At 43.2% G+C, this 26,724-nt stretch overlaps 1 protein-coding gene across 1 annotated transcript in view; it reads right to left on the bottom strand.

Annotated features, from left to right (window-relative positions):
- Positions 1-26,724, bottom strand: part of PTPN5 (protein tyrosine phosphatase non-receptor type 5) — a 556,863-nt gene that overhangs the window by 144,185 nt on the left and 385,954 nt on the right. The window contains exon 6 of the mRNA XM_069223005.1: positions 2,888-3,074. Coding sequence (XP_069079106.1) covers positions 2,888-3,074 — 187 coding nt within the window. The remainder of the gene's footprint in view (positions 1-2,887; positions 3,075-26,724) is intronic.

The raw sequence follows: 26,724 nt of genomic DNA, 5'->3' as shown, positions 1-26,724 counted from the left end.
ATTACTTTTCACATTCATGACTGAATCGTTCAGGGCACCTCCAGCCTCCATGTCAGGAGCTTGTCTTTTATCACGTTTCTCAGCTCTGGCACCTATCAACACTCACTCCAGACTAAGAGTGTCTTTCATCATTTGTCTTCTGAATGAATCGGACAAGCATCCATCGATCACTCTAAGCTTCATGGCTTCTTCATCATATAATTCATTGAACTTACAGTGTTTGATGATTGTGTTGAGTCTTTCCACAAATTAATTGATTGTTTTTCCAACTCTTTGATGTTCTTGACTGAAAACATAATGTTCGTAATCGACTTTTGGTACTGGATTAAACTTGAGATTCAAAGCATTTTTAATCTGACTGTACGTGACATCTTTGTCAGTTCTTGACATTTTCTTCATGATTTCTTTCACACCATCACCAGCAAGATTTTTGAGATATTTGATAATCTTCCTGTTATCAGTCGCCTCAAGTGCATCAATGAAATCTTCAAATGTCTCTATCCAGGCAGTCAATCTATCACCACTGTTTTGCTTTTTGGCAGTATCAAAAGGTGGTGGTTTTAGAAAGACAACAGCATTGTAACCCAGTGTGGAATTTTTGGACGTTGGGATTGGAGCTTTCCCCGGCCTCTCCGACTACAAATCAGGATCAGTTCAACTTATGCCCCAGCCCTGGCCCTGCGATGGGTCAGCCTCGGAGTCGTCTTTGATGGGTTCCATGGGCAGAGCAGCTTTCTGCTGAGTTTCTGGCTGCTGTCAATATGGACCAATGCTTTAGCACAACCTCGTGCTTCTGGTTCAGCCCAGAGTCGGCCATGATGCAGCGATTTTCTTTAGCAGGCTTGGCAAGTCCTTTTTATACTTCAGTTTGCATTGTTTTACACCTGATTGATCTGCCTTTAGTGTGATTTGATATTTGATAATTGTCTTCACCTGCATTTCATTTTTTAAATCTGGGTGAATCTGTCTTTAGCATTGATGCTTTGTATATTGTATGACTTTATTTTGTGTGGCAGCATGGTACTTTTTTGTAGTATCTTGGTTGTAGCTTCTTGACCAACAATGTGTAGACATTTCTGTGACGCCCTCTATCTTTTCACATACTTCACATCGGCTGGAGGGTGCTTTGACTCCACACACCCTGACTATAAACTCAGCACTTTGACGAAGGCACACATGCACGCAGGAGCAGTTTTACTCGACCAAGGCAAACTCTTCAGGAGAGCACTTTCTTCGTTGGGTTACTTATCCCCAATCTCGGTGCCAGTTGTATCATCTTCCTCGGCCAGTACCCACTGAATGACTATGCAACATACAGGACTGTAAATCACACTACTTTATTCATCTGCATGTACCTGTGGATTCCGTCATTCTAAAGCAAGCATTCATTCATTCTATTCTAGTGATTACATAACACACTGATGTAGAGTCCCAGAAGAATTATGCAAGACATTACACTAAGGCATCTGTCAGTCGTATTAGTCTGGGCACCTGGCTCTTGAAAGATCAACATTTAAGGCTAGGGGTTGTTAATCGAAGCTAGCTCTATGCATACAACAATCTAGGTGGCCAGCGACTCTTAAAGTTTGTAGAAGGCATTTTCAGAATTTTCAGAAGTTATGCCAGACAAAATGAGAATATGCGTCTTTTTGCAGCCCTATTCTAACTTTGGATTTTATAAAGGAATGGAGTTCTTTCGTTTTTAGCTTTATCAATCTTGAAGGGTTACCTTTCAAACTCTTAAAAATGTTCTTTCTACATTACCTGTGGTTCGTGCTCATATATATATTTTTTTAATTTGGTCTTTCAGTCCTTACAGGGCCCACCTTTCAAACTGCTTCACACACTTGAGTTCAAGATCCTTTCTACAAATATCCTCTTTCCTGTGTTCATTTCTCTGGTCATGCAGTGGGGGGATTAGGAGCTTTCACGTGTGAAGAGCCCTTTTTGTTCCAGAAAAGTGGCCTCTGCCCATCTTCATTTTTTCTTCCCAAAGTTCCTTCAGAATTTCATTGTTCTCAGGATTTAGTTTTTCTCACTTTTTATCCTGAACTATAATTTGAGCTTGAAAAACTTTGCATTGTGTGAAAGTGCAGAGAGCTTTGTGTATTTACATTGAAAGAACTTCCAGTTTTTGAAAGATTCATTTTTTAATTTATGACTTTTGGGGTCTCATGGAATCCTTCAATAATGGCCGCTCCTCACACTTTCAAGTCACATTATCACTTACAGGTCGGGGGCGGTTACTCTATGGATTTTGCAAATCACGTCTTGAGTGTTGTTAGTTCTTGATTGATATTCTTTTTTGGCTGTAATACGTTCTGCATCCATTATACGATGCTAGAGTTTTTTTTTTTACTGTGACAATTCAGCCTATCTTTGGTATGCCTCATATTGTGACTGTGGTGAGGAAGACAGGAGAAAATGAAATGACCTGATTACCGACCTTTAACATCTATTATTTGCATTTTATGATATGCTGTTTTTGCATAATAATCTTTATGGCTCGGGCAGTGAAAATACTGTGGGTGGAGGGAGCTCTCCTTATGTTGTTTAGGTCTGTGAAGAAGACGACCTAGACTCAGAATAATGAAGATTACCCATAATTAACAGGATCATTAGCTGATGCCACAGACCTAGAAGCTTGTTAGTGTGGAAGACTAGTAACCATAAATCTTCCCCTATCACTGTGTACCAAACTACTCTCAGTAAGGAGGAATCACCTCAGTGTTAACACATTTCTAAATTAATACCTACTAGGAAAAACATCATCGGTTTACTTTGGCCTCCTCATTAATTCCACACTCCATTATTAAAGTGTTCTAAATTACTTTTCTTCGTCTGAATAAATGGCTTTCTAATGTCAGTCAAATGTGACTTTACTTACAAAAAACTCGCTTTGAAGAACAAGGGAATCAAGTGCTCTCTCGTGGAGCTGGTCTTGGGTCAGAACGTTGGTCGCAGCCTGGAGATATTCCCGCGCTGACTGCTCTCGTGGCGACATGACGGAACCGTAGGGCTCGAGACTGCCCGGAGTGCACATATCCAGGGTCAGTGACACGTTGGAGCCCCTCCTGTAGTAGAGAAGGGAGAAACAATGCACTGACATTAGGACATTGATGATGGACATCACAGTGGCTTCAGGTAAAAGATATCGGCAGTAAGGTACTATAGGGCGAAGAACACGTGGACATGGCGCCTCAATAAAATCTGAAGACATTTTGGCTGCGTGTCAAGTGACATGTTAACCCCATATTAGAATCCACGATACCGCTCTACAACCTCCAATTATCAAATAGTTAGCAGTGATCAACAACTATTATTAAGAGAAGGCAGTAATTTATGTTAATTAATTCCTTCAGAGTAAAATGTTCCACTCATCGTGCTATTTTTAATACTCAATCGGTCACCAACTAATTATCGAAAACATTACCATGTATGTGCATACACAACCATAGGAAAATGAGATTTGTGTCACTTATCTTCTCAGGAGTTGAGTCCTGGCTAGGGCAGGCCTTTATACGGCCCATTTGAGAAAGCGAAATTGCAGTCCTCTTTAGAATCCACGATCAAGTGTTAACCGAATGTATGCTTCACTAAAATTAAATTGTAGTCCAGTTCATAAGATTAAAAATAAATAATCTCTTCCAATGATATCTAGAAGACCGAGATTGAAAATTAAAACTGACCATCACGGTGTCTATTCCACATTTAGACAAAAAATCGTGGGTTGCCTAAATAAAGTGCCTAGACTGAAATCTCCTTCTACAGAAGGGGTGTCCAACATGGAGCCAGAAAGGATATATCTAGGTGAAATGTTCAGGATAACCGCTGCCTACGTAAAATTGTAAATTCAGTTAATGTGAATATCTTGAAAAGTTGTCATTGATACAGCCCTCCTGGATCTACATTGGACATCCCTGCACTCTAATATCATTATCCACACGTGGTGCATGCACTACTAAAGACATTTGTGTGATTGTTCTACATATGGCTCCTAGCTTTTTATGTTTTCTTACACATTTCAATATCTTATCCCTGTGGCATCATCTACCTTCAACATTCAGTTCACTAGCAGGGGTGAGGGGGCCCCTGGGGCAAATATTGGCTTGGGGAGGGAGGCTTTGTACTAGCCTTCCTGTTTACATACTGGCAAGGCCCCGGGGGATGGGATCCCCAGGGCCAATATTGGCCCAAGAAGGGGACCTACATGCCCCCTCCTCCTTATGAGTAAAGCCTGGCATCGAAGAATGGGGTCCCCAGGGCCAGAAAGGGACCGTGGATGGGGGGCAGCATGTTCCCCCATGCACAGCTTTCTCATACTTATGGTAAGAAACTATAACTCGTAGCCTAAAGGACAGGAGTCATAGTTTCTTCATAGCCTAAAGGACAGGAGTTATAGTTTCTTCAGATAAGTATAGCAATAAGTATAACTATTACTTCTGAGTTTTCATGGTTTGTCTTGGTAAAAAGTGAACCTACCTATAACCTTTGTGGTTTTTCTGTGAATTTCTGCGTTTTTTAAATGTAAAGTAATATATAAATATCAGACGTTAATACAGCCACCAGCCAGGCCCTGTGGCCAACACCCCCACAAGCACTCAACCCCACACTACGCACAGCCTTTGGCGATTTTTTATTTTTCCCATTGGGCTTTGGATCCGTGGAAATCGCGGATCCGTGAAGGAGCAGGGTCTCTAGATATCTATGTTGTTTTTCTTTAATAACTCAGAAACTACTGAACAGATTTGCACAGAAAAACAAAAAGAGATCTTTCTGGACCAGCATCTAACTTTCTGCCAAATTTGGTGTAAATCCGTTCAGCGGTTCTGGCGTGTTCAAACATTACAAAATCCCCATAGTCATTGCATGAGGAAAAGTGTTTTTGGACCCCCTGTTTTTCTCAGCCCCGCTTGACGAATCACCCTGATTGGCTGCCAATGGGGGAGTGGATGCAAGGCCTAGCCACACGTGAGGACCAGTGGGCTACTCCGCACCATGCACGCCCGAAGGCATGGTGTTGGCTTTGCACATGGTAATAAAATATAACTTTACGTTAAAAACCAAAGCCTAAAGTGACACTATAGTTAGGTATGGTAAAAATATCTAACTTTGCATTAAAAGAAAACATTTGAAATTCACTGAAAAAACAAAGGGTAAAAAGGCATTATAGTTGGGCGGAAATGTCACTTGAAACATACTATATTGAACAAAACCACTGAAATTCGCCAGTTGTAGTTATCTCGAATAACTATAACTTGGACACTAAAGTAACTATAAATTGTGTCCTAGTCATGCACTGCTTATGGCCTCACATATTAGATCGCTCATGACATGTTCCATGACATCATTGATAACATCTTTGCAGCATCTGAAATGACATCATTGATGACAACACTGTGCACAGCGAGGGCACGAGCGTTGGCTCCCTGCCTTACATATTGATGTGGCCTTGGGGCTTGTGACCCAGTAAGGTGTCAAATATGAATTCATAATGTCACCAAAGTTAATTCCACCTGCTTGATGTATATAGTTATAAATGAATGTGTAGTATTTAATAATTTAATAATGTGTGTGTAGTACATCTAATTTTCCTTTTTCAATGAAAATAACATTGAATGCACAATTATTTATTGAGTGTTATTATTATTGTCTGTGAGCGAATACTAGCCCACACCACCTACCCTGAGTAGGCCTTGGATTTCTCTGCTTTGCTACCCTAAGAGACCTAGGTCCAGATGTAGCAAACAGTTTGCGAGTCGCAAACGGCGAAAATCGCCGTTTGCGAGTCGCAAACGTGTGTTTGCTATGCAGAAATGCATTTTGCGAGTCGGAACCGACTCGCAAAATGCATTTCCGACTCGCAAATAGGAAGGGGTGTTCCCTTCCTATTTGCGACTCGCAGTGGTATGCAATTCCATTTGTCGCAGTTACCATCCACTTGAAGTGGATGGTAACCCACTCGCACACTGGAAGGGGTCCTCATGGGACCCCTTCCCCTTTGTGAGTGGACCCAAAAATATTTTTTCAGAGCAGGCAGTGGTCCAAGGGACCACTACCTGCCCTGAAAAAATCCGAAACTAAAGGTTTCGTTTTTTTTTCTAAGTGCAGCTCGTTTTCCTTTAAGGAAAACGGGCTACACTTGGAAAAAAAAAAAACTGCTTTTTTTAAAAGCAGTCACGGACATGGAGGTCTGCTGTTCCCAGCAGGCCTCCATCCCCGTGAGTGCCCATAGTCGCTATGGGGGCGCAAATTGCGACCCACCTCATTAATATTAATGAGGTGGGTCTTTGCGACCCCATAGCGACTCGCAGACGGTGTCTGAGACACCGTTCTGCATAGCAAATTGCGAGTTGCAATTTGCCGGCTTCCTACATCTGGCCCCTAGTGTTACAATGAGGTGCTTGGCTCTCAGTAAGCAGACAATTATGGAGCTATTGCTTGTGCAGGCCACACATCCAGCACAATTAATAACATCGTTTCTCACAGTGCACATGTGGATAGGGATGGAAAAAATTCTGGAGCAGCTATCAGTCACTTCCGAACTTGTGCAGCTACCTCATTTTTTCAATATCTTCCATAATTATGAGTCAGCAGCACCCATTATGCATGACCTTTGCAAAAGCCATGGTCATTGCTGATGTCAGATATATATCGCCATCAGTATTGTCATCACTGATATAATTCGGTCCAGATTAATCAATGATGTCACTGATAATGGTATTTGAGATGTTAACGGTGATGACATGTTTGAAGTCATAAGTAGTGCTCAGTGGAGGTATACGTTATGGTTTGCTAGTTATCATAACTGGAGAATATCAATGTTTTATAAGACTTACATTGTAACTATCTTGAGGTTATGGTGGTATTTACAAATAACTCTGTCTTTGGGCTCCTGCTTAATGATGTCATGCAGAGCTCCCCAAACATATTATTACATCATAAATCTTTATACATCCTCTATACGTTTTATTTTTTTCTCAGAATCATTTGATGACTGTGCACACAATTTGGAAATCTGAAATGTTTTTTTCAAATTTGTGTACAGTCATCAAGTGATATTTTCCATTTTAAGTCTGACATGAATTAGTGTACATTGCACTAAATACTGGTAAGTCGTCACAGTGGAAAAAACAGGGAGCTTTCTAAGCGCCATGATATCACTTAGGGGATGAGTGTTGCGCTATTTAAATATAGCAAACAAATAAAAGGACAACAGAATGGCATATGGGGCCTGGAGGACCATGCATTGCCTGGGGTTAATGCCACTCAACCCCAAACATTCTACTTGGACCACTGATGGAAACTGACATTCTACTCAGCTTTTACTCTGATGGGTGGAAACGGAGGCTGCAGAGTGCCCACTAAGACACACCCTGAAGTCAGATTGTTTCATGCGGGGGTGGGGAGTGGTCTTTGCTTGAAATAATAGTCAAGGCTGGCCAACTTGTCCATCCCTAATTGGATCAAGTACACCCAAATAATCTGAATATGGAGGTAGAAAAGACCATCCCTGAGTAGGCCAGAGATTTACTTTACCTCTCTGCCTGCTCTCTAGGAAGGAAGGCCCACAGAGGATCCAGCACCCTGTAGTCCATTGACAGGGTTGGAAGGTGGCCTAAGCTCGGGGCCTCGGGTTCCCGGGATGAGAGAAGGCCACCCTACCCAGGATATTGTATCTCATTGTCTGTGCTTTTGAAAGTCAGGTTTATGGAAGCACCAGAAGTCTGTGGCTTGCAGATGGGCTGGAAGGTGATCAAAGACCTAGGCCACTTGGGCAACAGGATCCACCAGGGGAGGCCCTTACACCTCCTAAACAGAACTGGACTACAAACAGGCCATATCATCCTCTCTCAGGAAGGCACTCACCCTCACACTTGTCACCTTGTAGGGGCCAATCAGTCTTCTAGTGCTAAATGGATCACAAAGCCATCCTCGACATATCTTCTTAACTGGAAGGATCTGGACAGTTTCCCTAAAACCACCTATAGCAATATGGGAGAAGGTGGCTATTTCTTGTAAGGTGTACCTTGAGTGGCAGAAGATTGCAATTGATATCTCCTGGAGTCCTGACTGATCAAAGCCTTCATATATATACACTTATTTGGCTTCCAGAGAAGGCTGCCCATCTGATTATGCCATTCCCATGGTGCATGACCACATGGCTGACATCAAAGTCTAAACATCTGGTCCTACCATGTATTCTAATGGGAGATAGGTGCAATTTTCTGCTTTCACTCAAGCGGCAAGGGGGCATGGAAAGCCCCCCTAGGCTGGTGACTGGAGCTTTGAGGCTGGGTCCTGGGACCCAAATGAACCTTTGTTCGGGGTCTTGTAAGAGCCTTTTTTCACCTGAGATGCCTGGAACTCATTGGCAGGTTTCTAGAAGGCTGCAGTGAGTGCAAGGGCCCCCCAGGTTAGACGATTGTGCTCGGGCTCGGGCCAAAGCCCTCGGCCAGCAAACAGGCCCTTCATAACTGTGTCTGGTTCTGCTTTGAACTTTTCTCCTTATGCCTTGCAGAGCTGGGGAACCCTTGCTTAACCTGCAGAACGCCACCCTAAATACTTTGGGACATCACAGGCCAATGGCTGGAGCTCTGATGATGCAGCCTGCTTCCTGGGCCTCCCAGCTCGGGCTGAGCCCAGTCATAGTGTTCAACCCTACTTGGAAAGAGGAACACTCCCTGGTCCTGCAGAAGTGCATTCTGGGTAGCTAGGAACATCTATGCCCAGGCCTGCTACAGCTCTGACTAGAACTCGGTTAGAGCTTTCAGCCATGCAGGAGCAAAGAATCACTCGCTAGGCCAGTGAAACTCTGTCCTGGCTACATTAAGAAATCAAGGGTCTATGCGTGAAGCTTTAGGCACCAGGTCCAGGCCTGGTCCTGCCAGAGCTCTGCCTGCAATCTGTCAGAGTGTTCAATCCTGCAGGAACTGTGGAGTCCTTCTGGGGCCCATGTAACCCCACACTGGTGGCACCACAGTTTGGCACATAGAGCGAAGGGGCTTCTATTCCAGACTACACAAAAGCTTTGACAGCTTTAACCCTGCAGGAGTTTGGGATACCCCTCCATACCAGTAGAATCCTGTCCTGGGAACTTTGTTACAACATGGACTTGTGAATGGAGTCCAGGCCCAGGGCACCACACCCTCAATCAGACATGAGTTCTGAATGGGATCTTTAAGAACACTTAACCCTGCACAAGTTGGGGAGTCCTTGCGAGGCCTGCAGAACACCATACTGGGTATGGAAGCATGCCTCTGGCCACACGATGAGCCTGGCAGTCCCCATGGAGCTTACAATCAGCGTTGTCACAAAGGATTTAGTTGGTACAGCTGACTACATCTCTGCTAGCAATAACTATCTTGGCGAAGGTGACATAGTTTTCTTGTAATACGGGCACGCAGGGAAACAGAGGCTGGGTTACTGCAGGAAACATACAACCCCTGCTGCCCTGGCTGTGAGAACATTTCAAATGAGTCCAATCTTCAAGTACAACCACAAATTCTGGAATTCAGAGTCCTGCAATCAAATCCCATGTTCTTTTATGTATACAAAAAATCACCAGTGTCATGGGAAATTCCTCACACCCCTAGGTGTAATAAATGTAGCGCAGGCGTACTTTTTGCAGACCCCTAGTTATGAGTGAGACAGGTGCACTCTCAGTCTGATAGTCTGGAGTGGAAATCTGAAGTGTGGATTCTTACTTTAAAAAGGTTTAACTATTGCTGACTACTCAAATATCGGTATGCAGAATGTTTTTTTTTTAATTTATGAATGGACTTTTGCTTATAAAAAGGTTTGGTATTCACAAAATGTCTTCACTGTTATTCACGATGTGTGTTCAAATTATTTCAGCCCCACATCTTTTTGAACAGCAGATGCAGAACATTGCTCCAGGCACTTCTGAGCACAATGAAACGTGCCATATGTACACCACAACTCTGTTTCTCCCTTTGGTTTTAATCAGATGTCTTCATCTATCTTCCACTCCTTTTTTCAAGAAAGCGTTTGTGTTGCTGGGGTACCTTAGGGAAAATCGTCAGAGGAGGGTTGCTGTCCCCGGGGCAATCTCCTTTTCACTCCTTACAGTTTCTCAACTGAAATTCAAAATATTGGCAGAATGTACAAACTTCTTTTGCTCCCCTTTGCTGTGAGGCACCCGAAGAAACTGCATGTGCATGTTCCTGAATTTTCCTGCGAGGACAATGACATCAAAGTATCAATACACTAGCAAACCAAAGAACTTACTTGAAAGTACAGCATTGTTTGAAATAATTTCACGCTTGTAGTTGCAAAAATACAATTCTACATCATTGGAAAGAAGCTACACCTCAAGCTTCTCTTCGCCACAATTCTGTTTCTACGATGAAAGTATGTACATGCTACAGGGTGAGGCCCAAATGGTAACTATTGGTCTGTATGACCCATCCAGTGATGACTCCATCATTGAGAATTCAGTAACTTCTGAATCACAAACACATCATGGGCGGCCCCTCCACGAGAGCAGAGAAGCGCCGCCCGCCTACAAAAATGTCCCAAAAATGCCCCAGAGTTGAAAAATAAAATGGTAACAAACTTTCTTTAATACCATTTTATTTTTCAGCATCCTGCGCTTGTCCCTTTGGCCGGCCGTCTTGCCATGGCCAGCCTGACGTGCCCACTTTAAGCTTCTCTAACCCAGCTGTCTTAAGAGAGCTGGGTTACAGAAAGCACAGGCCTCCAGCGCTCACGTGAGCACTGAGAGAGGCCGCTTCCACCAATCATGATGTTATTATTATTGTTGTATCCTCCCGCCGGAAATGCGTCCCTCCCTTCCTTCTTTCTTCCTTCATCATTTTAATGAAAGCACACTTCAAATGTTTTGTTTATGCAGGATCATTGCAGAAACAGCCAACTGACCTCAAGGGGTGTAGTGTTTAGAAATAACACAGGTTTAAAAAGCACCTGTTGCAGAGTTCCTAGTGTGTCTAGCAATTTTCAGGCAAGAATAAAAATGTAAAAGATAACTGTGGTAATTAAAGTTCCTGATGATGAGAGATCTTTTGTGTAGTATCAGTTTCCACTCACGATAAAGTAGTGCACATGGTTAATATGCCTGGTGTAAAGAACGTGTGCCACACAAGTCAGCGAATTTTAATTTATGTGGACCACTCAGTAGTTTACTGCTTCTGTTAAAGAGAACCTTTTGTTACTTGCAGTTCATAAGTTACAACACTAATTATTTCACAGTAAGCTATAAACTTTCATCAATGAGCTGCATTCAATCGGCATGGTATAGGGAAGAATGTTATGTTTTCCCCCAGTCTTTCATTATCCGAATGTTACTAAAAGTGTTCATTTGGGTAGAAGTACATTCTTATTAGTAAAGTCAACCACTGTGGGACGTTTTAAATCCTGAGTTTGGGCTTTACCAGAAAAACACTCTTAAAATATGCTGCCTACTAATATGGATAACATGTGACTCCTAAAACTTTGAATCCTCATTGTTTTATGTAACATTTCCTTTAGACTGATTTACAACGTATGATTCATTGGCTCTGTATATGTGTGTGTGATATAAAGTGCTTTGACCCTCTACACTGGTATGAATAGCACTATAAAACAAATTAATGCATGTGAGAGAGGGACTAAGGAGAGATGAAGGGCATTGGAAGAGTATGGTACTGAGGGAATTGGTGGAGAAGGAGGGTTTTTCGGAGGTGGAGGCCCACCAAAATTGTTGCACTGAGTGCCACCAGTGCTTAAGGTGGCCCTGATTGTATGTATACTACAGTGCACAGTGATCCTGTACTTCTGTTGATGATCATTAGAAGCAAAGATAATCTGATCTGAGGTTCTGGCTACTATAAGTGACTAGGTTGCAAAAAAGAACATGCTTAGTGCCTGCATGCTTGTCATGACAGAAAACTCCGTGAACTTCTCTATACATTTATCCTGCAATACATATTTGGCATCATGGTGGGGACTGTGGTAAAGGACTTCGAACACAGCTTAGTAGAACTACAAGTTTATTAGTGAAAAAATCCCATGCATGGAACAAGAGCACAACCATCACTTCCTTCCGGCTTCCTTCCCGATCTCTCTCCCCACATTACATTCCCTTGTCATCGCATTCTGTCACATACAGAATGTGATGACATTAAGACACCACACATCTCCCCTCTGTAAGAATAAACCAGGTCTATAATTTAGATGTAACAGCAAAATATGAAGATAAATACAATATAAAGCTGTAATAGATGTGATATGCAACACAGCCCTATGACTAGGAGCAGTTCTACCCCACAACATAATCCTCCCATCCCTTGGGACGTTTCAGGATTTATCCAGTCCTAGAAGTTATTTCATTAACCTGAGATGAAGTACTCTCATTCCTACTCATCACATTCTCTTCTACATCTTCTTCATCTTCTTCCATCAAACAACGTTGGTTATCCATTTTTAACTCATCTTCACTACCTTAATTCTCATTCTCACCCTTTGCATTCCTTGCACGTTTATCTAATTTGCCAAAATGCCAAACTTTCCCACCATTACGTTTTGCAGAATTATTGATAATCTCAATTACTTTAAAGGGTCCTATGATCTTACTGCACCCCTTTTTCCATCTTCTTCTGGTTTTTCACGGCAACTTAATCACCAACAAACAATTCTACTTCTTTAATTTCATGTTAACCGTCATACTGTTTTTTGAAAATATTCTGTGCTTTATTAATGTTCTCTCTGACTTTTTCATATGAGACTTTGTTCTCGCCTTCCTTCCTTCATCCAAGCCTGATTATCTTTGGTTATAGGATCTCTCCCTCTCAAAATTTTAAAAGGTGAAAATCTGGTCACTGTGGGAGTGGTGCGGCAAGCCCAAATTTATTTATTTATAACTTTCAATTTTTGCAATTTTGAATTCCCATCTGTATGCTGTCCATCAACACTCTATTAAAGTGCTCCACTGCACCATTTCCTGCAGGATTATATAATGAAGTATGTTTCCATGCGAAAAACAGCAGTGAAATCCACTCTTTCCCCACTTTTATTTCAGGCCACTTAGAAAATAAGTCAACCAAAACAAGGATACATTTCACAAATCCACACTGATCCTTGCACAGGCCCTAAGATATCTATGCTTTAAGCATCCCAAGGGCTATTAGACACTGCAATGGAGATAAAGGTGGTCTGCAGGTTACTAAAAATATATTTGTATTCAGGCACTCTACACACTCACCTTTCAATGTTCGTGTCTAACCCTGGCCTCCAATAATGCAATTTAAATGTCCTTTTACTTTTCACAATGCCTCGATGTCCCTCATGAGATATTTTCAACACCTTCCTCCTTAGACTGATGGCGGCACCACTCTCATTCCTCTTAATCCATCCTTTTTCCAGGATAATTCAGTATATATCTCCCAATGGGTCTTTATCTAAATATGTCTTCTTAGGCAACCATTACGCATAAGTTCCTTAACACATTTAAAAACTGTATCCACATCAAATTCATTTGTCCATTGTTCTTTGGTGATGATGTCTGTTTTATTTTCTTCAGTGTCAGCAGCCCACATGTCTTCCCACCAGTCTGTCTTACCACTGCTCTCCTTAAGAGGGCTCTATACTTCACCTTGTATTTGTAATCTAATAATGTTAAGGACAAGCAGGCCAATCTGGAAGTAGCTTTCTCCAAAAGTTCAGTCTGAAGTATTTTAGCAAAGGGACTGTGATCTGTGTGAACTAAAAATTTTGAACCCCACACATAATGCCGGAATTTCTCTGTACCCTAGACACATGCTAGCATCTCTCTTTCAATTGTTGAAAATCTTTCTTCATCCTGAGTCAGAAACTGCAAAGCACGTGACATGGTATATTTTTGGTTGTCTTTTTCAACTTGTGACAGACCTACCCTCAACCACCGCTCACTAGCATCTGTAGTTATAAGGGTCATAGCAATGGGGTCAAAACCATGTAATGTTAAGGCAGAACTAATCTCATTTTTCATACCTTCAAATAAAGTTTGCAGGTTGGCATTCCATTGAAATGTACTTGATTGTTTAATCAGTTGCCAAATTTCAAATGTCTTGTCTGCAAATCCTTCACAAGTGTGGCATAAAGTTCAGGTAATCCCAGAAAGGATTTCACATCATCTTTTGGAGTGGGTGTAGTAGGTTTTTGGATAGCATTAATCAATTCTTTTTTTGGGCAAAATAGATGTCTAATGTCCCAAGTATGTAATGGAATTAACTGCAAAGCAACATTTAGGGATTTCTGCACTAAATCCCTTTTCACTCAAAGCCGCCAACTCCTCTCTCACTCTTTGGTCATGTTCTTCCTGATTCTTCCGATAATTAGTATCTCATTCTGGAAGAACGGAAGCCCTTGATGGTCTTTACAAATTTGGTACATTAAATGTTGAAAGACTGCCGCCGCAGACGCTAACCCAAACTGCATACATTTGTACTGATGACACCCAAACAGAATTATAAACACATTTAAGTGTTTACTTTTAGGGTGAAGGGGTAATTGCTGGTATGTAGATGCAAGATCTAGGGATGTGAACTACTTAGGCCCTCTCTCCAGATAGTCATTTTACCATTATAGGCTCTCTCTCCAGATAGTCATTTTTACCATTATTTGTTTTTGTTTTCCCATTTTGTTCGTATAGGAAGACCCTATTTTGCATATACTCTCTTTTTTCTGTAATATTCCCAGCTGCTTTCACACATCTTTTTGATAGTTCCACTTTCTTAGTTATAGATATAGTTTCCTTTAGAAGCTCGCAGAAGCTCTTGAACATTTGCATCATTAGTGTGAATGACAATCTGATCTCTTTTTAATTCATTGTGGAGAGTGCCAAATGTACACGCAGTTGCCAATGTTTTAAATCTGGCTACATACTTCTCAATCAATTCTTTTGCATTGTGCTTCCTTTTGAAAAAAGGTAACTGGTCGTTAGCGATGCAAGTGGACGGTGTGAAGTGATTGTCCAGATCCTCAACTGCGTTTTTAAATACATCAATTTCCAAAGGTGCACATGTTTTTTTTCTCCGACTGTTCATATATTCTCAGCTCTTGAGGGTCTAATGTATGTAGTAGTATTCTTTTCCTTCTGTTGAGTGGTAATTTGTCCCCTAAATGCAGTAGCAATGTAATTTAGAAAGTACGCTTTCCATTGCTGCCACTTTATATCCAGTTCCCCCGGGATCAGACAAAAATGGCTGTGGAGGTGTCAAAGTAAACAACTGTGCACACATTGGGCCTTACAATGAGTTCTGCAGACGGTTTACACCATCTGCTGAAATTCCGATGGGGAGGTTGCCGCCATAGTGGCTACCTCTCCGCCGGGCCCATTACAAGTTTCCTGCTAGGACATCGGGCAGTAACCTGAGTTTCTGCCCGCTGGCCTAGCGGGATAAAGCATACAGCATTGTCCCCAGCTCATAATCGAGCTGGCGGCAATGCTGTAGGGTGCAGGGTGCACAAGCACCCTCGCAATGTTCACTGTCTGCAAGTGCCTGGGTAGTGCAGGAGGCCCACTGGGGCCCCTGCACTCGTTCCCCGTCAGCCTTTTCATGGCGGTGCTACTTCCATGAAATGGCTGGTGGAGAAAGAGGTCGTAATCCCCAGTGCAGCGCTGCAAGCAGATTAAGACCGCAGCAACCTCAAGACCGCCAGGATCTCTGGTGCTGGTGGTTCCTCCACGACCAACCGCCGTAGTTAAAATATGGCACTCGGACCGCCATATTTGCGGCGGTCCGACTGCCATCCACGAGTCTGGGGGTCAAGTGACTGCCAGACTCGTAATGAGGCCCATAACTTCTTCTGACTTTGCCAATAAATTGTCAATTATTTGTGCTGTCCCATGCCCCAGAGTCACAACCAGAATACACTGTACAATTGTAACTGAAGGCAATACCTTTATATTATAAGCTTTCCTTCCTCACTGGCAATTAAGCAGCCCATTAAGATTCTGATAGCCAATTGTCACTCCTGTGAAGTATGTGTTTGCCAGTGACTACAGCCAAGATAGTGCCACCCTCTCTACACTGCAGTGTGTCAGTGTACTACTCCTATAAGAGTCAATAAAACACAAAGGCTTCTGGGGTGCTTCTTTCAAGGCGATTTGCAAGCTATACATCAATGGAAACAGTTCCTTCTATATGAAGTGCGCGAGTCATTAGTTTTTAAATCCTAACTGCGTAACAGTGTACAGCTCCTCGAGGCGAAACTTTCCAATTAATTAAGGTTGAACTCTATGCCCTCAAAGACATACCAATCTACTTTTCCCATTGTTTCAGTTTTTTTCCAATCTGTTGTTTGTATTGAGTCTTGATGCTGGCATAGTCCAATTAATCCAACACCTTACACCTTGGTGTGGGTTTTGCTGGGGTCTTTCTCTGGTCGCCATTCTATGGTTCAGGACTTAAAACACAGCTTGGTAAAGTGAAAAGTTCAGGGCACACAGCAAGGGCAAAACCATCGCCTCGGGATTCCTTCCCGATCTCTCACCCCACTTCCCATTCCTTTGTCATCGCATTCTGTCACATACAGAATGTGATGACATAGGACACCACAAGGACACCTGTCCTGGCCCTATAGGAACAAACTAAGTGGCATCTAAGATAATGCCATTGATAATGGGATGTTTGTCTTCCTAATGACATTTTTATATTTTATTTATTATTTTGTGCCAAAGCTTTTATTAAGAGCATCCCACAGGGATAGGAAATATTTATCACTTCAGTTAAAAAACAGTACCAAGGGAGGTGATCAACACCACTGCGCTGAAGAATCTCCAGTAGTCAGCTTTTCGTTGAACATTACTTAATATAAAGGCTACATGCTTTCCATAATGACACATCTGCCAGACAACAACCTTCCTGAAGAAATGGAACCGGCTCTGAATCTAGGAATCGGATCAGCTCGTGAAGGCATCAGCTTGTGAGTGGAAAACAGAGGGCACGGGCAGGACTCCTTTGTGAACTACCATGTTCTCCATATTGGGCCTGAATTAGTCTTGCAGCCTGCTGTCACTGGCCCTGAGTGAATTCCCTAGCAGGGACTGCCTAGAGAACCAGAGGCATAGCACTAATGCCACGGGCCCTAGTGCAATCAGGGAGCAAGAATTTGCAATCCAATGGGTCCTGCATATTTCGAACAAGTTAACTGTCATGTTTTGACAACTGTGCCCACGAGCACAAAAAAAAATTAAAAAAAACCTTAGTGAAAACTGAGAAAAGACGACTTAACCAAATAAAATAAAGTTAGCTTTAAAAAAATAAAACTTGGTAATTTTGTGCCTGCTGGGCACATTTTTGCCAGTCACAAGCCTTCTGTTGCCAGGCACTCGAAGTTAGAACAAAATAGTACTTGGATCACGTCGGGAGCAGCGGACGGGCACTAATTAAGTTGAAATGAATTCGAGCTTGATCCCTCCACACCGAGGAACGGAAATGATGCCAAACATGCCTTGATAAATTACAAGGCTGTAAAGAAGAGTGCCACGCAAAGAAACAAATGGTGAGCTACAGGAGGGATCCAAGCCCTTTACAGATCACAACAGTGTCTCACATACGAGCCGCAAGCGCATGAATTTACATGCTCGAACCTAAAAAGGGCCTGCGTTCACCACTGATAATGCATTCACACTATGATATTCAATAACAATCAGGACACCTATCACCCTGCCACCCACAACCACTTATATGTCAACCATTGTTTTTGAAGTCATTTGTAATATTCAAGCACAAGCAAAGAGCCGGAAAAGGTGTTGCCCTTACATCAATTAAGGTATACATGTAGGAAAAATAAACTACATCTACCATGACATATATAAACATAAAATAATAAAATTACTAGATCACTCCACATAATAAAGGATGCAGAGCTCAGTATTGTGCCTTTCTTTCATAAATCACTGTTTTCATTTGTGTTACAATGCAATTGCATGAAGTGAAGTGAAACAGGCCTGCAATTTTTTGGACTAAAGCTCAGGAGTGGAACACTGCATCCGTGGTGACATGGAGTCACCAGATACATTTATATACATAAGGATGTGTTTTAAATGTTTGTGGTAGAGATGCTCCTCCCCTTTCCCTCTGATGATCAGAGTTGAGCAAAAGAGAGCAGATCTTCTTTAGTGAGTTTGTGTAAAATAATGCTTGTCACAGCAGGCATCATTGAGAAGGTTTCCGGTCCGGAGCAAGCAGACGTAAGCACAATGAATTGCGAAATCTTACACTTACCTGTCAAGCAGCTCTCACCTGAGCAATCGAAACTCATCAAATGAAATGCAGTGCCATCAGCACTGCATAATCAAATGACATAATGTGATTACTCAAATAAAGCACATTTCGATCACTCAAATAAAGTGTCTCGTACTTGCAACTAAAACATCTGCACTGTTCGGTCCAAAAGGGACACAAAGAGCAGGGGAAGATGATGTCTGCCCTGAAGACCACATTGAACTCCCCAAAAGGACAGAGCCCTGCCTCCATGTACAACAGATGTCAGTGCACCTGTGAGGAAACTAGACAGGATAGAAAAAATGGGAGAAAGAAACAAGAAGAAGGAGAAGGCAGGTGTGGAACTAAACAGAGAGACAATAAAAAGAGGCAGGGACTACAGAGGGAGGGATTGTGAGGCCCAGTGATACCCCAGGAAATTAGATGCACCATTAGGACATGGCCACAGGCAAAGCCCCGGGCCCAGATGGGCTACCCCCGGATTTTTACTCCGCATATGCAGGAATGTTAGCCCCTAAACTGGCTGCAGTGTACGCTGAGTCGTATAAATCAAGGGCTTTGCCTGCCTTGACTATGGAGCTGATAGTGGTCCCACTCCCCAAATCCAAAACTCTAGGTGCTACTGCTGATGCGATCAGCTCCCTTTCCATGTTGAACACGGATTTTAAAATCCTTAGCAAAGTATTGGTGACCAAACTGCTGCAGTATATGCAGACGTTAATTCACAAAGACAAAGAGGTATTCATACCTGCACGGAACACTTCCCTTAAACTGTGGCAGCTGTACCATATGCTATACCACCCTGATGTGCAGACTGTCCCCAGTGATGATTATGTCAGTACATCTTGAAAAGGAATACAACACAATCTGGTGGGATTTTCTTGAAGAGATCATTCTCTGAATGGGGCTGGAAGACATCTGCATCAAACGGGCGAGGCTGTTGCATTCCCACCTGATTGCTAGGGTATGAACGGGCACCATGATCTTCAGGCAATATAAAATCCATCCTGGAACACAACAGGGTTACCTTAGAGCCCCCCACTTGTTTGCCATAGTGATACAGCAACTGGCAGAGCTTCTCAGGCTGGAGAGTAGAGGCAAGAACATCATAGTAGGGGAATTTGAAAACATAATATCACTCCCTACTGATTACTTGTTGCTCTCTATGGCATATGGCGGATGGCGCCTCAGATGCCAGCCACATGGTCCAGCTGCTTGAGGCATTTAGTGCCCTCTCAGGCTTGCAGGTCAACCTGGCCAAGACCTCATTGTTCCCGGTAACACATGATCTCTCACAGTCGCTGGGCATCTGGTGTGGGCTCCCAACACCTTTGAATATCTGGGAATCCAGATCCACCACACGTTGGCAGATTTAAGGGAGAGCAACCTGGTGGGGGCCTTGCGCTCTCTTAAATCAAATGCTTCCTTCTGGAGATCACTCAAACTGCCACTCATGGCGTGCATTGTGGTTTCGAAGATGGTGATGCTCCTGAGGTTGTTTTAATATCCCACTACTCTACCAATTTGTGTGCCAGGATCCTAGTTCAGACAATTGGACTCCTTCCTTGGGGAGTTGATTTGGGATGGGACCGCCACAGAGTGTCTCTAGAAACCCTTAGGTGACCCCCGTTGAAGGGTGGGCTGGGAGCTCCAGACTTCGAGGTCTACTTTATGGTGACTAAGCACCAGTGGCCCTTCCCCAACCCCAATGACTAAATTACCTCGAAAGCCCTAAAATAAAACTACCCCAACCCCTCCACCCCTGCAACTAAAAACCAAACTACCCCGACACCCCCACCCGCCCTGAGCTCTAAAACCTCCCCCACCCCTAATAAGTAAACTACCCAACCCCACACCCACCCTAAGCTCTAAAAAATAAACTACCCAAACCCCTCCACTCCCACCCCTAGCAAATAAAATACCCTGACCCCCCACCCACCCCAAGCCCTAAACCCACCCCACTGCAAAAAAACTACTCCCAAACCCTGCTCCTACTCCACTTACATCACTGAGTCCTCTCCCAGTCCTTCCTCCTCTTCTCTCCTTCCTCCTCCAATTCCTCCTTAAACCTCCCCACCCCTAAAAAATAAACTACCCCGCCCCTAAAAAATTAACTACCCTGACCCACACCGACCCTGAGCCCTGAAAAAACTACCTCAACCCCCCATTCTACCCCTAAAAAATAAACTACCCTGCTCCCCCGCCCCCCTAAGCACTAAATCCAATCCCACTTACCTCACTGCGTCCTCTCCCGATCCTTCCTCCTCTCCTCCCGCCCTTCCTTAAACCTTCCCCGCCCCTAAAAAATAAACTGTCCCGCTTCCACCCTAAGCCCTAATAAAAAAATACCCCAGCACCCCACCCCTAAAAAACAAACTTCCCAGTACCTCCTCACGCACCCTAAGCCCTAAAAACTAAACTTCCCCAAGCCGCCCATCTGGGGGTGTGACATCCTAAACCCATTTACTTCAGGTTTACTGTCTGCACAGCACCCCTCAGCCCTGAGGTAGGCACATGACGCAAGTAAGCTTTCATGTTTGAGGCTGCATTTGCCCTGGAAACACCTGTGAACTTATGAACTTAGCTGCTTTGTAACTGAATGCAACATCCAGTAACAAAGCAGCAGCAGAGTTCATATTTTGAAAGCAGCCACTTTAGCTTGTGTTTATCCCTGCCTTGCTTTGCAGCCAGGTAGACACCCAAGTCATTCCCTTTCTACCTATTTCCCTCCCACTTCGTGAGTAGATAAGTAAACACAGAAGCCAGGCCGGTGCTTAGAAATAGAATTTGCGTAAAATGCATCACAAATAACTTTCAATTCCCTGGTGCAAGACAGACGAATTGCTCCCTCCCACCCCCCAGGGCATAGGTGCGTTTCACCAGCTAAAACACTAGTAGTCATACCCCTGGTGAAAACACGGATGGAGGCCTGGAGAGGTGGGCAAAAAAATGGTGCTGATATTTATAGGCTAGCAAACATGCAAGCATTTTAGAAGAGGTAAGTGGGAGATTTTCAAAACATATTTGAATGAATCCATTTCACCCATTGACTTCTATTAAGGCAGAAGCAATTTCAGGTGGGAGATAGCTAAAATAAAGAAATTTTGGCTTCAAAAGGCTTCACAAATCTAGAGCCTTCCACTTGAACTGGATCTACTGGCATGTATGGACTAAGAGTGGGATTACACTGTCTCGATAGTGGGGGATAGGATGGGCCAGAACACCTTTAACGAAACAGTGCATCTATTAATTAATACATAAGGCAAATGATCAGGGACACCCTACACAAACATCTAATGATGCTGGAACAAACAAACAAACAGACAGACTTATGTGGTTGACCAAAACCTGAAGTAGTGCATGTGGGATGGTGAAGGCATGAGGGGAGGCACAGTAAGACAAAAGTGAGCATGAATACTAATTTCTGTATTTGGAATTAAAAGACTGTCATTATTTATAGGACCAACTCCATGTCTTCTGTTATCTCTGTTACTCGTATGAGATGTCCGGTGGAGCATTGGGTGCCTCCTGGCTTCTTAGATAACAGCCCTCCCTGAGTAATTTGCTTACAACAACAGAACCCCCTCCATCAGGAGTGGACAGAACTTGTGGAGTTTCACTCTGCAGAATTCCACAGAGTTACATAAAAACTCTGCAAGATTCTGCGGAGTACCGCAAACTGGCGGAATTAGCGAGCACGAACAACACCACCTAATATATGTGCTTCTTGAGTTCATTTTGCTGCCGCTCAGGTAGATTTTCTACCCGAGCGGCAGCTTTCTTACAATGAACAGTTCCAACCATTGGCATTGGAGAAATTTCTCCGGTTGACCTCCTAATGACCGAAGATCACGCTAGGGGATGCCAAATTGCACTCACCTTTGCCAACTTACCGGTAGCGAGCCATGACCATGAGAAAAACTCTGCCACATGGCAGTTGGGGGAATTTGACCAGAACTCCTTGTTGCAAGCAGAACACGGAGTGGCAAAAATTCCCCCCAACTCCACAAGCAGAGTGGAATTTATCACCCACCCCTACTCTCCATCTGCCTCAGTTGTCCTGATATGGTGTTACTCTAGTAATCTTATAACTATTAGGAAATCAGCAGAGGGAGTTCAGCATGATCTATAATTGATCTTGTTGGGGGAGCATGGACAGGGTGAGGAGCCAGCAAGATGAGTCCTCACTGAGCTCCCCTAGACGTGGTTCAGCACCACTAGTGCACCTGGTGCACCCACCACTGCCAGCCTCGCTGAATGATGAGTTGAAGTGCAGAGAGGAGACCTAAAGCGGATCTCTCCAGAAGCAGCTGAGCAGTGAGGTGAAGCCCAGGGAGATGGCCTGAAGCAGATCTCTCCAGAAGGGGGCCTCTGCACATCAGCTAGGGGGATGGTGCCCTAACTACGAAAGCTGATGATGAAGAAGGCAACGACAGGCACTGGGCCTGGAGTTACCCCTTTCCCATAGTGGTGAAGAAGGGCTGGGAGCGATGATGGGGAAGATGTCCCACTTGACTCAGACCTTCAGCTGGCCGTTTCCATAGCACCCCTTTGAAGCAGTAACACACCTTTCTGCATCTCGCCACACACTGCTCTGGCTGCTAGTGTTGTGTAGCCATTTTAGCCATAGCTCCATGCATGTTATATTAACACATTACGACAAACCGCTGTGCACCTCAACCTAGATATATTTTATTCGGCTTCATTTTATTATTGTTACAATAGCCACTTTTACGGTCTTGTTTTATTTTCTGTTTATCTAACTGTTTTTGCATAGGCCAGCATTCTGTTCTCAAACAAGACATTCTTGATCACTCTGTGCTTCTTCCAAGGCTACAGCATAGTACATTGCCGGTGAACGTGGTAGAAGTTTAGTGTCCAACATTCGCAGAAAACATACATCCTTACATACATCCTTACGTAGGGACATTTTCCCAGAACATCAGCTGTGCTGTTATAAAAACACTTCCTTGTCCCTTACACGTTAGAGAGCCACGACTGTATGCTGATTGCCGAATGCTTCACTACAGATGCTAACGCAGACCGAAAGCCTTTGCTCAGGTATGGGGGATGATGTCTTCCCAGGGGAATCTGAAGGGCAGAATTAGAGATTAACATGCTGTGCTCTATCATAGCCTAGGTAGGAGTTAGTCTATTGATAATAGTGACAACATGATAGCGTTGTTTTTATGCTTCACTCTTCTCATTGCAATTTTAATACTGTCATGGTGTATCATCCTGGTTATTGCAGCTCACGGTTTGCTATCTATGATGCAGTTGTTTTATTAAACTCATTATTGAAACATATACTGCCTCTGTTATCATTTATATATGAGACTAAATGTAACTGAGAGAAATGGATGAGACCTGAGGGACCACGGCTTCCATGAGAAACCAATTATGTCATGCGCTCGGCTGCCCAGTCATCCCTATCCTTGGGTAGAGATGAGGCACTGCTAGCTAGCCGGAGCAAAACCCATATTGGAGCGACAGGCGTCACAGGCAGTGGATTAGAGTTAGTCTCCCACACCGCGGGCGATTCTGCTGCTCAAAATCCAGTAGTCTCATTAGAATAATGAGAGCCTATGCGACACTAGGACAAGAAGAAAACAAGGGGGACAATGCACTGCATAATTCCGCATCAAACAGGATTGGGACCCCAAACAAACAAGACAACCACAACTTTGTGGCAGCCATAGACTATTCAGCAGCACAAGCTCCAGCGACCAGCAGACATATTCGACACAAGGCAGAAACGAGGATGTACAGTATTAGCGCAGCAAGCTCATGTGCAAGATATTAAGAGTAGAAGAACATGAAACCCAACACACCATGTATATTGAGAGAGGGTCGGAAGTAGAGAATAAGTCTTGGAGGAATAACATCAGAATACGGAGAATCAGCCTAGATGCCCCCAACTCTGATTTAGAGACTCATGTCAGGGGCCTTTTTGACACATTCTGCCAGCAGACACAGCCATCTAGCTCAACCGCATGCACTGACTTTTCTCCATCTATGAAAAACTTAAACAAGTACTCCTGGATGAACTGATCAGGATGCACTTCTTCAAAGTGAAAGAATGAATCAGGGCACGAGCAAGGGAATCAGGCTCGATCTCCTTTCACTGGGACAACCTCTCCATGCTAGGATCTTTACCCGCAACCCTGCTCAGGTGCACATCTTTCAGCCATGTCACAGCTGCTTTATGGGAAAAATCGATCCAGTATAGATGGGGGCATCCAGGTAGACTGTTCTTAATGCACAAGGGGAAGGATCACATTGCAGGCAACCTAGAAGAGGCATGTACGATTGTGGGCCTACGGGATCCTTCAAACCAGCACAGGACAGCGACAATGGCAGGGATGAAGACAATTAGCCACATGCCTGGAAAAAATAATTATCTTCCAAAGAGAGCAGTGAGAAAGAAATAAGCTCTATTGGAACAGATGAGGACTGATACCCTCTGCACTACAGTTTAACTGTGGCGATGCAAACTGTGGAAGAAAGGCATTGGAAGCTAACTTTCTTTACCATGAGTTTGGCTCACGACTCAAATGGGCTGATTCACAAAAAGTAAACTTTCACTTTTGTGTAAGTTTATGATTGTTTGGTATTCACAAAGAGATTTACTAGTAGTATGTTTATGAATGCAGTTTCAGCACATAACAGGATAGGAGGACTGTCTTTCCTTTTTATGCACAGAGGCTCTGCACTCATAAAGATATTACTAGTAAATTCCTTTGTAAATACCAGACATTCATAAACTTACAGAAAGGTACGTTTACCTTTGTGAATCAGGTCCTAAGAGTGTGGTATTTCTCATGTCTGATTCAATTTTCTTATTCCCCTTGCCCTCTCGTCCTATTCCTATCTCGTAGATGTACACAGAAAGCCACATTAAACACCCCAAAGCATTGGTGTGCCATGTAGTCTGGCCTAGCCCACGCCCAGGAGTCAGTTCCAGATGCTACCCCATGACACAAAGGGCTCTTTTGTATGCCGTATTTGATTTGTTTTCTGTCACAATGCTGTATTTGTTGTTTCTATTCTTCTTAAGTTAATGCGCAGTCTTTTCAGTAGAACACAGCGTTAGGGGGAGGGATGACACAAGAGTTGTTGGTAGAGCCTTCTATTGGTTATTTGGAGTTATGGGGAGCTCTCAGCAGGGTATTAGGGAAGGAAACACATGGAACCCCAAACGTTAGAGTGGGATGGTATGCTGGCCCTAAAGCACATAAGTAACATCTAAATGATCTATGATATGTAATCTTTGCATTGTCCCTTTAAATATGCTGGGCCTGTACAACCCTTGTAAGAGGTGGGCAATGCTTAAATGGCTTCATGGCAAGAATACAATGTCTCGATCCTGCAGGAGATGCACCTCTTAAACCAATATGCATTCAAATTTAGGTCTTACTGGTTGGCAGCCCTGAACAAGACAAAGGGAGTAGCAAAATTATTGCAGAGGTCTAACATATAATTTCAACGTTTCCCTGAAAAACTAAATGGGGTGAATGGTTGCCAATCAAGGCAAGCTGCAACAAATGCAGATCAGTATTTTTTTCTATGTAAGGGCCAAACAGTAGATAAACAAATTTTACTTTTCCATGTTCCCTCAGATTGAGGTTTTTGGTTAAGGCCTACTGATAAATGGGGGGGGGGTGTTTAATGATGTGGTTTTCAATGGGAACAATGATAAATAATTCTCAAGACTCTGCACCTTCAGATGGCATTGAGGCCTTAGTTCTCCTGAAGACATGGTATTTTCAGAGCACTAGCAAGTAGGACTCCACATTCATCTCACAGGAACAGAAAACTCAATCCAAGATTGTTTTCTTTACTAATGAATAAGCATGCATTCTATTTGGAACTACATCAACTAGATATGCACACTCTCTAACCATTCTCCTGTAATGTTAAATGCTGGAAACCTGATGCCGAAACTCCCATAAGTTAAGATCTGGAGTCTCAACGAAGTTGCCTCCAGGGACACCTCACTCACAAATATTATAGCCAAAACTATTCAGTATTATTTCCAGGAGAAAAAGATAGGCAAACAAATGCCTGGCATAATATGGAAAGCTGTTCAGAGACGGTGATTGATTTTGCCAATATCTAGGTTTCAAAGATGATACATGGAGATCCAAGGAAAAAAACAACACTTAGAGGGCCAAATTTAAACTTTAGAGCACAAACTTAACATTACTTCTTGCACAGTATATTTTGCACCTTAAATAAAGCACATGGAGAATTAGAACATCTCCTAATGGGGGAGACAGGTTAGAAAATGCTTTACAATGGGCATAAGTTTTATGATACTGAACGTAAAGCAGACCACATCTTGTCTTTCAAACAAAGTGTTAAAAATTAGGTCTCTGGTTGGCAGTCAGTTTACACTCTTTCCAAGCAGGGACCCTCACTCTAGTCAGGACAATGGAGATACACAAAATAACCCCTGCTCACCCTCTTGATAGTTTGGCACAAGCAGTCAGGC

This window comes from Pleurodeles waltl, chromosome 3_1 (genome assembly GCF_031143425.1).
Source record: "Pleurodeles waltl isolate 20211129_DDA chromosome 3_1, aPleWal1.hap1.20221129, whole genome shotgun sequence".
Lineage (NCBI taxonomy): Eukaryota > Metazoa > Chordata > Amphibia > Caudata > Salamandridae > Pleurodeles > Pleurodeles waltl.
The sequence above is the reverse complement of the archived record's forward strand: the minus strand, read 5'-3'. Positions and strand labels throughout refer to the sequence as shown.